General features: G+C 42.9%; 1 protein-coding gene across 3 annotated transcripts; it reads right to left on the bottom strand.

Moving 5' to 3' along the window:
- Positions 1-513: 513 nt before the first annotated feature.
- On the bottom strand, positions 514-14,287 carry tbx3a (T-box transcription factor 3a). 3 transcript variants are annotated; one of them, XM_061699117.1, is made up of 8 exons: positions 13,551-14,287; positions 12,569-12,851; positions 11,592-11,738; positions 10,702-10,778; positions 10,183-10,340; positions 8,402-9,054; positions 5,717-5,786; positions 971-1,255 (listed from the first exon to the last, which is right to left on the bottom strand). In XM_061699117.1, the coding sequence occupies exons 1-8, from the start codon at positions 13,964-13,966 to the stop codon at positions 1,071-1,073; spliced, it is 1,989 nt and encodes a 662-aa protein (XP_061555101.1). In that variant the 5' UTR covers positions 13,967-14,287; the 3' UTR covers positions 971-1,070. The 3 variants fall into 3 exon arrangements, with proteins under 3 accessions (XP_061555099.1, XP_061555100.1, XP_061555101.1); XM_061699115.1 differs by lacking the exon at positions 5,717-5,786 and having other exon boundaries at positions 514-1,255; XM_061699116.1 differs by lacking the exon at positions 5,717-5,786 and having other exon boundaries at positions 514-1,255; positions 12,584-12,851.
- Positions 14,288-17,167: the final 2,880 nt, after the last annotated feature.

The raw sequence follows: 17,167 nt of genomic DNA, 5'->3' as shown, positions 1-17,167 counted from the left end.
ATTATAAAACAAACAAAAAAAATATATATAAACCCGATTCCAATTAAAGAGATATGATTGCGTTATATTAAAAAAAACAACAACAAATATTTTCCTCCACTGTTTTTTTTTTTTTTTTTTTAAAGAACATTCACGATAGGAGGATGATGATGATGAGGAAGAGGTCATGCAACTTTTTTTTTTTTTTTTTTTTTTTGGCCAATTCGTTAAAATTGAAATTGTACAAGAAAATACAGCAGTCTTTTAAAGGTAGGTTATGTTCACTGGTAGTGGAAATCAAAAGGTGTAAATTCAGAGTGCATATTGGGAAGTAATAACAAAAACAAATAATAACAATTAAAAAAAAAAACAACCAAAAAAAAACCCATAACATTTCGTCGTGTACTATGCAGTTAGGAGACAGCAGCAACTTAAATTCGTTAAGTCTCACCCATATGACCACTTTTCAGTTTCAATACTTGTACGGTATTCCCCCCCCCAAAAAAAAAAACCAAAAAGAAAAAGAAAGACAGGTTAAGTGTTGTTTTTTTTAATTTAAAACGAAAAAAAAAAATACATATCAGATGTGAATTAAACCAAAGTGCATTTCAGAAACTAACACATGTTTCTTGTTTTGAATTTTCTCTCCTTTTTTAAAAAAAAAACAAAAAACCTGCTATGAACAAAGTCCTCCTGTTCTCTTTCAAGATATTTGGGTCGCCTTGAAAATGAAAGGAGAAATGAAAAAAAGAAGAGTGTGTGGGTGAGGTGGGGGATTGAGGGAAGGAGAAGGGGGCGGGGCGTCCCCCCACCCTACCCCACCCACCCGCCCGCCCCGCCCCACCCCACCTTAGGGCGACCCGCTTCTTGACCTGTCCTGGTTGGAGTCCAGCCCGCTGACGAGGCGCTGGATGCTCTGCAGCTCGGTGGCGCCCTCCTTCTCCGCGCACAATTTGGGCGACACCGAGCGGCTGGTCACCTCCGACGTGGAGTCGAGGGCCGACACCGGGCTGGCCGGAACCAGCACGTCCCCCTTCAGGTCGGCCCCCAGGGGGGCCATGGCCGAGGCGGCGGCGGTGAGGAGGGTGCTGTCAGGTACCGTCATGGGCAGCGAGTAGGGGTTGTACCTGAGCCGGGGCCGCACCGCGTTCAGGAAGGGGTGCCGGTGCACCGAGGAGGACGACGAGGCGGCGGCCGCGGACGAGGCCGCTGCGGCCGCCGCCATGTACGTGTAGGGGTAGGGGAAGAGACTTCCGAAGGGGGACATGGCCAGACCCTGAAAGCCACAAAGAAAAACGGAGTTTTGACACTATGTTGCACTCTTCCCACGCGGAAGAAATGGACTGGGAAAAAAAAAAAGAAGACAATTATAACTTCTAAATACAGTGCAAATATTGTCATGTAAAGCAAAGCTTCTAAAAATGTGGTTCATCGGGAGCTCCCTGTTAAAAAATAGAAATACAATTCACAACGTTTTGCATCATGCAATGCAAGAAAACATATTGGAATGGATCTTATAAACTATAGAATAAGTTTCTTGAAAAAGTTGTTTTAATCCAGTTACAGTACTTTTCATGTACAATACAATTCAGTTGTATTTAACTTTTAAGTTATTAGAATGAAGGTCGTAGCTATTGAAAAAGCCCCTTTAAACAAACAAAATCCAGTTGCAGTCATTTTTTCTTTTTACTTTTAATTTACAGTGCATATTTTAAAGTATACAGTTCAGTTGTATTTAACTTTTAAGTACGTATTAGAATGAAGCTTGTAGCTATGAAAAAAGCCTATTTACACTTTTTATTACAATAATATATATATATTTTTTACTTTAACAGTCCAGTCCACTTCAGCTGTATTGAACCCCTGAGTACAGTCAAATTAATTTGCACGTCATCTTTAAGAACTGCTTGCCTTTTAAACATTTAAGTATCAATCTAATTGACCTTTTGCGGTAAATACATTTTAATTGAATCATTAACTAACTACTGTTTTTTTTTCCCTTTTCCTATGTTTAACGTTGGTCATTATGGTGCTACTTGGAGAGTATTTTATGAGGTGGTACTTGGTGTTAAAAAAAACAACAAAAAAAGAAAGGTTAACCACAGATTTAGAGCATTCATTTGCAGAAAATAAAACATGGTCAACCCCCCCCCACCTTTTTGCGGTCTCCTAATGTTCAAGTCAGCATATCAAATACACAAACTGCTATCAATAAAATAGAAGAAAACAAAATACACGATAAACAATATTGATCCGATGTGAAGATTATTGACAGTTCTGCATAAAAAGCCAAGTTTGTGGAGGAGGAACATAAAAATGGACGAGGTCACCGCATATTAGCTCTCATGCTGCGTTCAAAATCACTCTCATCAGTGGTTCGCAAACTTTTTACCCCAAGTCCCACCTCCAAAAAGTACTTGGCTGTCCAAGTCCCACCATAATGTCCAACATCTAAATACAGTAGCGTAGTAGTGTGCATCAAAAATGAGGCAAGAGGTTTTATTCCTAAAAAGTATTTGTATTAATGTAAACCTCTGTAACATTATGTACATATTGAACATGAACACTGCGCTTATAGGAAAAAAACAAAACAAAATGGTACTTACATAAGGAATCAATTAAAATGCATCGCACATTAAAGTCAAATATAAAATGTTATCTGAATAAATATTTGAAAACAAACAGTTCTTTGAAATTAAATGCCACTGTACCGTATTAAAAGTGAAATACAACTGAACTGTGCTTGACAATATTGTACGGGATTTAAAAAAAAAAAAAAAAAAAAAGTTGAAACCACTGTAACATTATGCACAGTTTAACAATTTAAGAAGTGATTCTTTTGAAGACCACAAGAGGGAGGCCACGTACCACAACGAGCGGTGCTTGTAACGCACTTTGAGAATCACTGCGCCATATGGCACGCTACAGTGAGTTTAACATAGTGCGGTTTCAATGTGTACAATTACTTGAAAAGAAGTGAACAACAAGGCTCACGAGATGAGTGTTTCTCGAAGTGTGGTGGTTAAATGTGGGCTCCCTCTAGTGGCTTCCAAAAGAATCACTGCCTTACACTTCACACACACACATACTTCAGTTGTATTTACCGTTCAAAATTCAACACATTTGCATTTACTCTTTAAGAACTGTTTGTTTTGAAACATTTATATAGCCGTATGTGTCTATTTATTCAACATTTCTTACGGAAGGCCCTCCCACTGACGTGGATCGGGTACGTTGTAATTATGTGACAGCAGATGTCATTCACGTAGTGTTTCTAAAGTATTTTTCATCTGACTTATAAATCAACTACCGTCCACTATATAAATGTCCTGCGCCCTCTAGCCTATCCCTAGTTACACAGTCTGAGGAAAACCATAATTACAATGTGGTCCGCAACAAAAATGAATTTGACACCCACTGACACAATGTATTGTGATCCAGTACAAGAGCATTTTCTAGCTTTTTGTGAATAGTGTCGATGGAAATTGAGTGGAATCAGTGGAACACAATTTTCTAAATTGTAGGTTCATCCCAAAAAATAAAGTGTCTTAATGTTTTTAAGAAACAAATCAAGTTTTATGATGACGAAGTTGAATTTCTAAGCTCAAAAGTGCAATTTCCCCAGTTAAACTTCCAATGCGAATGTATAGAAAATTTAGGTGGAGGTGTTCAGTATCTCTATTTTCGCGGCTCCAGACATGACACGAGGGAAACATTTGTAAATTTTGGCCACAAAATATCAACTAGTGGTCACGGATTATGTATAATGAGTGCACAAAATGCTCATTTTTGACCCCGAATTAGTTATAGTGTGCACGCTGAATGCAAATGAATAGAAATGCTGGTTAAGCAAAGAGGACATCTCATATTACAATTTCCAGCAAAGGTAGGCACCATTTGCATACCCAGACCTCCAAGTTGTTCATGGGAGTGATATGAAATCCCCAATTAGTATTTTTGTGCACACGTTTTACCTAATTTGGGGCCACGAATTAGCATTTAATATACCACGGCCACAATTTAAATTCCTGGCCACTCTCCGTCGTCATGTCTCGGGCGATGTAAGTAGAGATACTGAATACCTCCACCAAGGAAAATATAAAACCACAGATACTCACTTCCTGCATATGTCTCAAGTTCATCATTAAGAGTAATGCATGCACCAGCATTTTAAATGACAATTTTCTTTGGCATATGCCACACCCTGCCACAATGTTTTCTGGAAATCAGATCAAGATTATAATTGTTTTTGCCTCATAAAAAGGGATATAGTGTAATAGAAACTCGATAAAAATCGGATTTTAGTTTTGTGACTAGTAAAATGGCACATGCTGTGCGGAAATTTGATTTAAATTAGACATCAGACCAATAGATTTTCCCTCTTTAATATAATGGCACAAAGTTTTATGGAAATTGGATAACAAACAGCTATCAGAAGAATATTTTTTTCCCTGCCTAATACAAACCCAGATTCCAATGTTGGAACGTTATTCAAACCATAAATAAAAACAAAATAGAATGATTTGCAATTTTTTCCCCCCCATCCTATATTCAATTGAACACTACAAAGTAAAGATATTTAATGTTCAAACTGATGAACTTTGTTTTTCTTTGGGTAAATATTCACTCATTTTGAATTTGATGCCTGCAGCAAGTTAAAAAAAAGTTGGCCTTTCCTTTTAACAACACTAAGATTTTGGGAACTGAGGACACTAATTCTTAAAGCTTTGTAGATGGAATTTGTTCCCATTCTTGCTTGATGTACAGCTTCAGCTGTACAACAGTCCGGGGTCTCTGTTGTCGCATCTTGCGCTTCATAATGCGCCACACATTTTCAATGGGGGACAGGTCTGGACTGCTGGCAGGCCGGTCTAGTACCCGCACTCTTTTACTCCGAAGCCACGCTGTTACAAGACGTGCAGAATGCGTGTTGGCGTTGTCTTGCTGAAATAAGCAGGGATGTCCCTCATATAAGACATTGCTTGGATGGCAGCATATGCTGCTCCAAAACCTGTGTGTATCTTTCAGCATGAAAATGGTGCCTTCGCAGGTGTGCAAGTTACCCACACTGTGGGTACTTACACATGCCCCATATCATGACAGATGCTGTCTATTTTATTTATTTGTAATTTTTTTTGATGGTCCTTTTCCTGTTTGGCCTGGAGGACAGAATGTCCACGATTTCCCCCCAAAATTTGAAATTTTGACTCGTCAGACCACAGCACACTTTGCCACTTTGCGTCAGTCCTTCACAGATGAGCTCGAGCCCAGAGAAGCGGTTGTGCGTTTCTGGGTGTTGTTGACGTTTGTCTTTCGCTTTCCATGTTAGAGATTTAACTTGCATTTGCTGTGATAACTGACAATAGTTTTCTCAAATGTTCACCAAGTGGTGAACCTCGCCCCATCCTTGCCTCTAAACAACTGAGCCTTTCGGGGCTGCACCTTTTATAGCCAATCATGATTAATCATACCTGTTTCCAATGAACCTGTGGAATGTTCCAAACATGTGTTTTTTGAGCAATCCTCAACTTTCCCAGTCTTTTGTCCCCCGCCCCCCCTAACCCAGCTGTTTTGGAATGTTTTGCAGGCATCAAATTCAAAATGAGAGAATATTTGCAAAACAAACAAAAACCTAACATTCATCAGTTGGAACAGTAAATATCTTGTTTTTGTCGTGTAGTCAATTGGCTACAGATTGAAAAGGATTTGCAAAACATTGTATTCTCTTTTTACTTACGTTTTAAACAACATGCCACCTTCATTGGAATTGGGGTTTGTATAATGGCACAAAGGTTTCTGGAAATTGTCTGGAAGTCAGATTAAAAACAGATATTAAGTCTTTGCTTATATATATATCCCCCCCCCCCAATATAATGGCACAAGGTTTTCTGGATATCGTGTTAAAATCCAATATCAGAGAAACTGCCAAGGCAGAACAGTGCTTAGTAAATGTTCCTTGAAATGTAGACCAAAGTGAAAGATAAATTCCCAAATGTCATATGAACTAACACGGCAATCCTCCGCCATAATACACGATCCTAATTTTGTAGCACCTTCGTACAGTAGATATCCTTCTCCTCCTCAATTTTGTAATTCATGTCAAACAAAACCCGCTTGTCTCAGAGTGTTGACAACACAAATCCTGCATCTCGCACCTTTTGTGGAGGTGTTTTCCTTGGCCCGCGACATTGTACGCCCCACCCTCTGCCAAGTGTGGTGGAAATCTATGAAGTCGTTTCAGTTAGCGCACAAACGAAGTCATTATACTGTCTTTGGCAACGTCAATATAATTTCACAGTTAGCGACAATGCACTACCTCCCTGCCCGGTTGCTTCTTTGTCAAGTGTTTGTGCGACAACGATGAATACAGTTCCAATAAATCCCAACAGGAGAAAGCTCGAAGTTAAGCTTCAGTAACGAAATGAAGCAGCCGTTATTTAGCTTTGAATTATTATTTTTTTGGATATACAAGAAGCCATCACGCACAAGGAAAAACAACCAGTCAGAGACAAAAGGCATACTTTACGAGGTGTCAATCATTTATCGTGGACTCGCAGCCTTGCGCTGACCCGTAACGTCATGGAGTGTTTCTATAACACAAAATGTTATCAGTTTGATGTTTCATTTATTTATTTTTTGCGACGTCGTGGTCTCGCAATAGGTCGTGACTACTGCGGTGCGGTGGTTTCTTGTACGTCAAATTGGAGGTACGAAATGGCGCCAAAGACGGCTGATGTCTTCACAGATCATCATTTTAATGTACTCTACTATCGAGTCATAGTGACTGTTTTAACAAATATCTCCCCGCCCAAAAACATGTTTTTTTTTTTTATATAAAGCGCAAGCCAGCCTTTGAAGTTGATGACTCAATCAGCATTGCATGCTCACAAATCATGAAATGATTTTTTTAAAATCGACAATGGAGGGCTGCTCACCGCGTTAGAGCTCACCTGTGTCGATTTCCATCTTTTATTTTGTATTTTTACATCCCTGGCGGGTCTCAAACCCGCGACCCCAAGCAGCTTTCCAGACGGAGCGGCCGATTCGTGGAAATTGCGGTTGTGCTAAATGTATAATCCGACTCTCATAATCCGTAAATTGCAGATGTGTGTACACTTTTGATTGTTTTCCACTCACATAATCCTCAAATTGCACATGTGCACGCAGTTTTTTTTTATTATTTAAAAAAAAAAAAAAAACGTTTTAACCAGTTGCCAACGTTTCTTAATCAGCATCCAGAGCTCCACGCCAGCCAAGAGGAAGCAATACTGTTATAGTCGTAGTCAGTAGTGTTATTGAATGTATAGGGATTAAAACCACTCCGCTTTGATTGCGTCAGTCTTTTTCCTTCATGCGCTTGGAGGCGAAGGGGGTCAAAATTGGACCGGTGGAATCCAGACGTTGAAGGGTTAGTTTGGGGGGGGGGGCGGGCGGGCATGCACTAACAGCCTTGCCCCCGGGCAACTGCGGCAGCTTGTACGCCACTGCATGTGTGGATCAAAACAAAGTTGCGTGCTGCCGTCTGGAGAGTCGCACATTTATTATTATTATTTTTAAATCAATCAGCAGGTATTAACACCCCCAAAGGTTAACACAGACACACACACACACACACACACCGAGCAAAACGGCGTCCTGTAATCGAGTATCAGCACAACCGGGCGAGCTCCCTGCAGCAGCAGCAGCGTTGTAAACAGCTTTGCCTAAGTTGGAGAATTTCTAATACGTCTTAAAATTCCTCACGTCTGCACTCGAGCGAGACGCCTTGACGACGTGTCGGACGATAAACTTGGCCAACTGACACGTTACCTGCTTCTAATGTTTGACGGCCATGTTGTTTGTGCATACATTTTGCATGATGAAGACGGTGACCTTGTATTGAATCACATGTACCTAATACGGCTGCCTGTGAGCGTCATTTAAGTTTCAGAACGCAAATGTATCTAATATGATACATTCGCTTGCGTTATTAAACATATATAGCCCCCCCCCCCCCCCCCCCGCATTCATCACTTGCACTGGTTCACAATACATAGTCAGTGTACTTGCACGACTGTTATGAGTGTCATTTAAATGTCACTATGTATTTATCTGATGCGTTCGTTTGCAGTATGGACCATATAAAGTCATAACTCATCTCTTGGGTTTTTGGATCACAGTACAGTATGTCAGTACCTCCAATCTTTGCCCACGAGTGTCATTCTTGATTTATTATTCATTATTTCAATATTTTGACGGGTGGGCGGAAGCTTTTGCTTGCATGCGTTCGTCACCGCGCTTGGAATGTCTCCATGTGTTGTGTTGGATCTTATTCCGGAGTGCAGGTGCACCCAATCACGTGGCCCACGAGTGTACTTGTTGCACGAGATAACGCAGAACATTGTTGACATGAAAGCACGTGCTCATATGGTGTTGTTGTTACCTGCGAGGCCAGGACGTGTTGCTGCAGATGGAAGGGCAGGCCCGGAGCCCCCGTCAGGCTCTGAGGGGAGGACGCCATGCTGCTGGTGTCCACGGTGCCCACCCCTCCCGTGGACACGGCGGCCAGTAGGGGGCCCATGCCCGCGGCCATGTTTGAGAAGGCGCCGCCCATGTTGAACTGACCCGGGTGCAGGAGGAACGGGTGCGCGCCTCCCAAGTGGTTGAAAAACTGCTGTCCGGTCAGGCCGCTGGGAAATCCGAAGTTGGGCACGTGGCCGTGATGGCCTTGCATGTGCGCGCCGTCCGTCTGCACAGTCAAAGGCACGAAGGCGTCCTTGCCCGGCGGCCGGCTCTCGTCCTCCTTGGCCGGGTCCAGGCTCGGGCTCTTCGCGTCCTCCCCGGAGCGAGTGGTGCTGGAGATGACGGTGACGGGGCTCTGTCGAGAGTCCGCCCGGCCTCGCTCAGTCCTCGGGCTGACGTCGCGGGTGCGGCCGGGGGGGTCGCCTCCTCCCCCGAACAGGTGGCCCTTGGCCGGGCTGGCCTCGTGCTCTTTGCCGTCCTCCGTGGTGGTGGAGATCTTGCTGGAGTCGGGACCGTCTTTGACGTGGCCGTCTTTGCTCTCGTCGTCGCTGTCCTCGTCGCTGTCGCAAAAGTCTGCCCCCAACCCCCCCAAAAAACAACTTTTACACCTCGCTCAGTTTAGAATCAAAGCTGGCGAGGCCTAAGCGAACTCAGCACCTGCTGAATAGTCATCGGATAATTGGTGAGGTCTAAAACTACGTCAAAATACTTTCGAGACATCATTTTGCCACGTTTTTCTTTCAAAAAATATTATAGTCAAAGTGATTTGGGTTTATTTGCTTGACGTTATTGTTCATTTCATTTAATCCTCAGTGTTGTTGCACTTTATTGTTGTTCTTGCATTGCGAATTAGTTTTTGCACATTGCTGTTTTTGGGTTGTTTTTTTTTAACCCAAATTTAAGCACAACAACAACAATAAACGCATCGTACACTGGTTTATATTGATTACTTTTAATGTTCCTAGATGATATTCAATACCCCACTTTGTGCTTTATAACTCCCAATGATGCGTAAATCCTTGTCGTGTAATATATATATATATATATATATATATATTTTACTTTTTACATTGACTCATTGTAAGGGATAATTCAACGTGAATGATCAATAATTTGCAGAAAGAGAGGGCCCGATGGAGGCGTGAGTCAAGGTTTCATAATAATAACCATTATCAAAAATGATCTTGAGTGGAATTACACTCGCAGCCTTTGTTTTTTTTGTCGTTGCGTGTTACTTGAACGTTTTTTTTTATTACCTGTTTCTCATATTTTAGCACCGCGATTCAAAATATTCGAAACCTCGTCTCAACAAAATCATAACTTGTCAACCAGTTCACATCAAACCCGAGCAAAAAACCCACAAAAATACTTCTGTACATTTAATGACGTCACAATCAAAGTCGATTTGGAACACGTTTACCCTTACAACTTTTTAATACTGGAGCATGCGCAGTAGAGCTTTCACGAACAGTTCTTACGCATTTCTTTTAACGTTGTGCATATTTAAGTATGCAAAAGTTGTTTCATATATGTCCAAGATTTTTTTATTTTTTATTTTTTTTACTGACTGGCACACTTGGATGACCCCCATATACTGTAGAAAAACGCCCACACACTAAATAAACAAACAAACAAACAAAAACAAAAAACCCCAACAACAACCCTAACATTTTCCCCAAATGCTCGCGCTCGCCTGAGTACCTTTCAGGTGCGGGGGCCCCACGGTGGCCACGGCAGGGGGGGAGGCCTGACCGAAGCACTTGAAGGGGGCCTGCTCCCCGGAGGAGTCGTCCGAAGCTCCGTTCTCCTTCTTCTGCTGCTCCTCGTACGAGCGGATGGACTGCAGGGCCAACTGCTTCCTGCGCACGCAAACGCAATTCTGTTGTCATATTCCCGCAAAACCAACCGAACAACAACAATGTAAAAAAAAAAAAAAAAAAGGACGTGGCGAACACAGAGCTGCGTTACCATGGCGACCAATGCCACACACACATTTCTCCTAATATTTGAGCAATAAATCTCTGCTTGTGAGTGTGCTGGTAATAAAAGCGAGGTAATTAATTAAATGTGCTCTAGAGCAGCAGCTTTTTTTTTTTTATAAACAGCGTGCAGTGCCTGCCTGGTTAAAGAGAGCAACATCCCCCCGAGGGTCGATTTTGACGCTTTGACGCGTTTTGAATCCAACTAATACGATTATTATTTGTTGTTGTTGCTGCTTACCTCTTTTCCCGTCGACCGTTGCCGGTGTCACGGAAGCCTTTGGCGAATGGGTTGTGGTCGATTTTAAGCTGAGTTATCTGCAAAATAAAAAAAAAAAAGGCGTTTTAATTCAATGTTTTAGTTTTTTTATGGACAACACTTTAAAGCGCCGAAACGTGGAACGCTGCCACTTTTTTTGGGGTGGGGGGGTGGGGGGGCGGGGCTAAACAATATATTAAAAAAAGCACAGCCATAAAATATAAACAGGCATACAAGCCCAAAGGCTCCAACAAGCGTGTTTTCCATGTGCCTTTTTTTTTTTTTTTTTTTAAATTTCCCTACCAACCTCCTCCATGTGCGAGACATTGCAAACTAGTATGATTGTTTGTCGGGATCATTTGGAAAAAAAACAAATAAAAATACATATTTGAATCTATATATTTGATTTCATCTATCCCCACGGACACACACCCACGCACAAATGCAAGCAGAGAGCGTATAGTGTGACACGAAAAGCCTTTTCTCTTTCTCCATTCATGCGCAGAGCGTTGCCCTTCTTCTTTTTTTTTTTTTTGCTCCCATTTCACAACCTCCCCCAACCTTTTTTTTTTAATTATTATTATTTGCACATGCAGTGAGAGCGAGAGTGCATGTGTGTGTACGAGCGCCCATGTGTGTGCGACTACCAAATCCCTTGCACGTGATTTAAATGTTAAAAAAAAAAAAAAAAAGCAGGGTAACCTGTGCAACATTCCTTTCCACAGCAAGTCTTTCATATTTTATGACAACAAAATGAATCCACACGAATGAATGAATGCATGCAACAAGCAAGCAATGGGGGCATTTGTGTGTGTGTGTGTGTGTGTGTGTGTGTGTGTGTGTGTTCTTCCTTTTGGTTCCTACTTGTTTACCTTGTCGTTCTGATAAGCAGTCACCGCGATGAAGTCGGTCTCGGGGAACACGTAAGTCCGAAAGGTGCTGTAGGGCAGCTTAAGGATGTCGTTGGCCCTCACGATGTGAAAGCGGGGCTGATATTTATGCATGGAGTTCAAAATGGTCTGCAAACACACAAGCGACACCCCCCCCGCAAAAACAAAAAAAATATGTCAACACCCCTTGCCCTGCTCATGAAAACCAGAATCCTGTGGAACAAACAAGTTGCATTAGATGCAAATTGATTATTTAAAAAAAAACCTAAACGGATCAAATCACATTTCAGAAAGTTTTGATTTGTAAATTCGAGTGAAACGCTTCGAATATCACAGTCATCAATAACATCTACTAATTTTGCCTCGTCGTGTTGTCACAATGAGGTAACTACAATATTAGAATCAGCAACAAATACATCCAGCATAATATTTTTCAATTAATTCTTATATGTTGGACCAAAAAAAATCACTTTCCGTTATTATCCCTGTAAAGGCAGACTTGTTGATTTGAGGAGCCCCCACACGTTTAGTAATTGTAATATTTTGGGTGTGTATCATGTGAAAATTGCTGCAAAAATACTGATAATGCGGCGACTATAGTGATTGTTTTCAGCTGCTTCTTCTTCCATGAATTTATTATTTGCAAAACTACTTCAACTGATTCTCATTAGATTGTGCTGGTGTACTTAATAATGTGGCTGGTGCTTCGAGGCTCTAAATCAATTAAATGATCATATGCAAAAAGCACGTGAACTGATTCATGAGATTTGTGTGTTTTTTTTTTTTTTTTTTTTGTTTGGCTGCCGTGCCTAATATTGTGGCTCAAAATATACACAACAACAGCACGTTTGCATAGCGTATTCATTCATGCACGAGGGCGAATTGTACTTCACATATTATGAGAATACATGATTGTGCAAAATAAAAATAAAGGTAGGAAAATAGTAAAATGGACATACATTAGTGGAACTTACAAATCCATGCTTGTCGGAGATGTTGTTGGTGAGCTTGAGCTTGTGGAAGTTGACCACCTTGGACATCCACTGCTCCCCCGTGGCGGGGCTGTCCGGGTGGATGTACATCCTCTTCGGCATCTCCGGGTCGGCCTTGCCCGCCACCATCCAGCGGGAGTTGTGGAACTTGTACCTGCAGTCGTCGGCCGCCACGATATCCATCAGGAGAATGTACTTGGCCTTCTTGTCCAGGCCCGTGCACCTCACTTTGAAGGGGGGGAACATCCGCCTTGACGCCCAAAACACATTTGGGGTGGGCATTTAATATCAAAGAAAACGTTTGGGGTAGCATGATTTTGAAAAAAACCCAAAACAAAACAAATATATATATGGCTCGATTTAAGACGGACGACTTGATGCATTCTCAAGGAAGCAGCAGCAGCAGCCATTATTTCAAAGGAGTAGGACGACACACACACACACACACACACACACACACACGATAGAAAGTGTGATCTGTTGGTGTAAAGTTTTAGCAAAATGAATGATGGGATTACAAGGAGAAAAGCAGTGTGTGTGTGTGTGTGTGTGTGTGTGCATAAAGCTTTAGTGCAGGGGCTTAATTACTGCAGGACAAATCCCCCCCCCCCCTTTAAATGATTGAACGCATTAAAGGTGGCTTGTATTAATTGACTGAATTCTAATGTAGGTGTGTCGCGGAGAAACTTTTATGAAATTATCCTTCCTTTCCCAAATATTATTTTTGTTGCAGTTCTAATCGGGATTTTTTTTTTTTTTGGTGGGGGGTGGTGGTGGTGGTGGGGGGGTCCGCTATCATCCAGCTTTAAAGCGCATGCAGTTCCAACTGATTTCGAAGCGAGAGACCCGGACTCCATTCCGTTTTCTGTAAACCCGAGACGAGCACGTCGACTTTTCCACTCTATGGAACATCATTGACATTGAAAAGCAGCCGGAGTGCGAGCTTCACCTTCCGGATTTGGTGATCACCATCTCGGTGCCCCTCTTGTGGAAGAGCTCCCACAGCTCCTTGGCTTCCAGGTGCACTTTGGGGTCGTCCTCCACCTCCTCCTCGGGCTCCAGGCTCTTGAGCGGCCGGAGGTGCGCCGCCGCCGCCGCAGCGGCCGCCGCGGCGGCCTGGTGGCCCAGCGAGGAGAAGTGGAGCCCGGAGTCGGCCGCTCCCCCCATCAGCTGATCCATGATCGGCTTGCTCAGGGCGCCCGGCAGCGAGAGCGAGCCGCTGGGGGGCAGCGCCAGAGCCGGGAAGAAGGGCGGCTGGTGGCCCAGCATGGCGCTCATGGCAAATTCCGGACCCCGGTGAGGTATAAACGGATGATATGCCATACTCGAGCCCTGGATGACTGGATCTCTCATCAGGAAGTTCATCCAAAGTGCTTTGCAACCAGTGCGGACGTGGGCTCGGAGTGTTTCGGACGGGGTGCGAAAATCAAGTAGGAGGGGTGGCAAAAGTCCTCCTTCCAACTTGCAGCATCCACCAAAGAGTCCGCTCTTCCTCTTCTTCTTCTGGTTTTGTTGTTGTTGTTGTTGTTTTGGGGAGGGAATTGCGGGGACTTACAAATCAAAAGGCAAAGATGTTCTCCATGGACAAACCAGTTTGCCGCACACAAGCAACCGAACTCGGGCGCGTCACTCAAGTCTACGGCGGTGCATTGTCTCCTCTTCACTGCGTCGCCATTCCCGGTTTAAAGGAGATCAAAAAAAAAAAAAAAAAAAAAAAAAAAGCGAAACAAAACCCACGTCCCTCCTGGCGACGGGTAGCAATATATATATATATATATATATATATATACTTTTTTTTACGAGTCCTCCCCTCCTTGCAGCTTCCCGTGTCCTGCCTCGACTGGCTCCGCGCTCCCTTGCGCCTTCTTTACGCACGCACGCACACACACGCCGGGCGTCCCCTCGCCTTCACGCGCATTTCTGGGAAGGACGCGTGCGGAGAAACAAGTCGTCCACGGAGCTCGAGAGAGGAGAGCGAGCGCGCGCGAGAGAGAAAGAAAGAGAGAGAGAGGAGGAAGAAGAGGAGGAGGAGGAGAGAGAGAGAGAGAGACAGAGAAAGAGTGTGGTAAGGTCCCAGCTCCGTGATTTTCCTAGCGCCTTCTGTGGCCCACGGGGCTCCACGCAGGATGGATGTGTTGCAGTGACTCCCTTTGATTGGCTCTTTGACGCTTTCGGACCAATTGTGAGGCACCACGGGGGCGGGGTTTTAACAGGTCCGGGTGGAGGGGATCAGGCTCGGGACTTATAAGAAGGTGTTTGGAAAACGGCAAAAGAAAGGGCGATGAAAAAAAAAAAAGAAAAAACGGAAAAGGTTTTTAAAAAAAAAAAAAAAGAAAAAAAAAAAAAAGGCTTTGCATGTGAACCGCCATCCAAAAGCTTTAGTCACAGTCAGTCAATCAGTCGCTCCGTGTGGTGTGAATATGTCAACACGGAGCTCCGCGAGGCGGAGCGGGACGAGCGGGGCGAGCCGAGCCGGGGGAGCGACGCTCTTGCCCGGCATGGTTGTTCGCACACTGCCGCTCGGATCCCCCCCCCCCGGAGCTCCACATTTTTACAGCAAAACACCGGCAATCCTACTGTGACTTCATGAGTGTGTTTCAGCACAATTTAACCGTGTTTGTACGCTTGTCTTAATGCATATTTAATCCCGCGCAGCGTTTCCTGTTAGTTCCTCGGTTGATATAAAGTCAACAAATCGGCGGAAAGAGGCGCTGGACGACACATTTATTTGTCGCTCACATTTACATTCTGGCGTGCGTGGATCATCAACATATCAGTTTAAAAAAAATACAAAAACTTTCGCATTGGGTTTTTTTTTTAAATCAACAAAACTGCAATTAATATATAAAAATAAATCAGAAAATCCAAGTACGTTGGTACATGACAGCTCGTGGGAGGATGGTGCTCAGCAGCGCGTGTCTTATCATCTCTGGCATCAAAACAGCAACAGATATTGTGAATCATAACCAATCAATTGTGCAGGCAAATATAGAACACTTCCCGGCACGAGTGCGCCGTGCAGGCAACAATTCAATTTCAAAGCTGCACACATAGAGTGTGGCAGTTAAACGCATCCGCCATAGATTTGAGTATTATATTAATCCCTATTTCCCCCCCCCCCCCCCATTGTGCAGGTTGCGTGTTATCCGCATGCAAATGTCCCTCTTATGTGGCGTTATTAAGCGCGTCTGTCGTCATCCTTTCTCTTACATTGACAATGTTACACAGCTTTAATACTTTGAAAGGTTTAAGCCATGCGCGGATACGAATAGAGCTTATAGATTTGTGTATGCTGGAGTGATTGCGGCATTATATTGGAGGCTGCGTGTGCAGACAGTGTGTCTAAATGCACGTGCGCGCTTTAAATGGCATCTTAAGCCCAAATTCACGAGTAAACTCTAAGAGCTGTGACCACTCGGTCACCTCGGACCAACGCTGTGAACTGTCAATTATTTGTCACGCTCCACTTTGCTTCCCTCATCTCAATCAATAGTACCCATATTTCCCCCGGTACCATTTATACATATATTTTTTTTCATTTGCAAAAGTGGCCATAATTAAAAAAAACCAAAACTGAGTTTGTACAGCAGTAAATTGTAATGACTTTTCTTGCGTGCACCTCATGTTGTTGTCAAGAACGACCACGCGGACGTTCGACATGCACGTGCGTACTTTAAATGTACGCGGAGTTTGCATTTATTGCCAAATTGTTCAAATAGATTTGGATTCCTCCATAAATGAATAACAAATTAACAAACATTCAATCACCTGCATGTGTGTGTGTGCGTGCGTGCGTGTGTGTGTGTGTGTGTGTGTGTGTGTGTGTGTGTGTGTGTGTGTGTGTGTGTGTTCCCTTGGGGTTTACACACGACGATATTGGGCATACGTGTTGTCTGTTATTGATTTCCTGCAAAAAAAAAAAAAAAAAAGCTGTTGATAAGCTTCAGACAAATGTGGCTGAGAGAGAAACAAGATGCACTAAATCAGATGGCGAAATCTTTACATACATTATTGATACATAAAAAAAAAAAAACCTGCTGAAAAACGACCTAGTGCTTATTTTCCAATACAGGGTGTACAGAACAATCACTGTGCACTTGTGTACATATTTCAACATAGAAAAGCAGGAGGTGCATACAATATGTAATCTATATTGAAACAAGACTTCATAAAAAATATACAGTAAGTGCTCAATGACTTTCCCAACACGCTGCATTTGGTGCGTACCTGCCTTTTCCGTGGCCACATATGTCGCACTCCCCTTATACGCAAGTAACAAACATGTTGTAATATTGAATGATTGATTACGTGATGTACGTGCATGTTCTATATTGAAACCTGTCCTCAATGACTATTCGAACACCTTGTGTTTCTTGCACGCGTTATTTGTAGCCACAAATTAGAACAATAAAGAAAAAAAAAAGCTACGTACAGTATGTATCCTGCTATATTAACAACAAAACTGTCAACAGTTTTGTGCACTTATAGTTTTGTCTGTCAACAAAACTATAAGTGCACAGTGACTTTCCATACGCGCCGTAGTGTACATTGTTTCCGGTGAGCGGG

This window comes from Phycodurus eques, chromosome 15 (assembly GCF_024500275.1).
Source record: "Phycodurus eques isolate BA_2022a chromosome 15, UOR_Pequ_1.1, whole genome shotgun sequence".
NCBI classification, from domain to species: Eukaryota; Metazoa; Chordata; class Actinopteri; order Syngnathiformes; family Syngnathidae; genus Phycodurus; species Phycodurus eques.
This window is presented reverse-complemented; position numbering and strand designations above follow the sequence as displayed.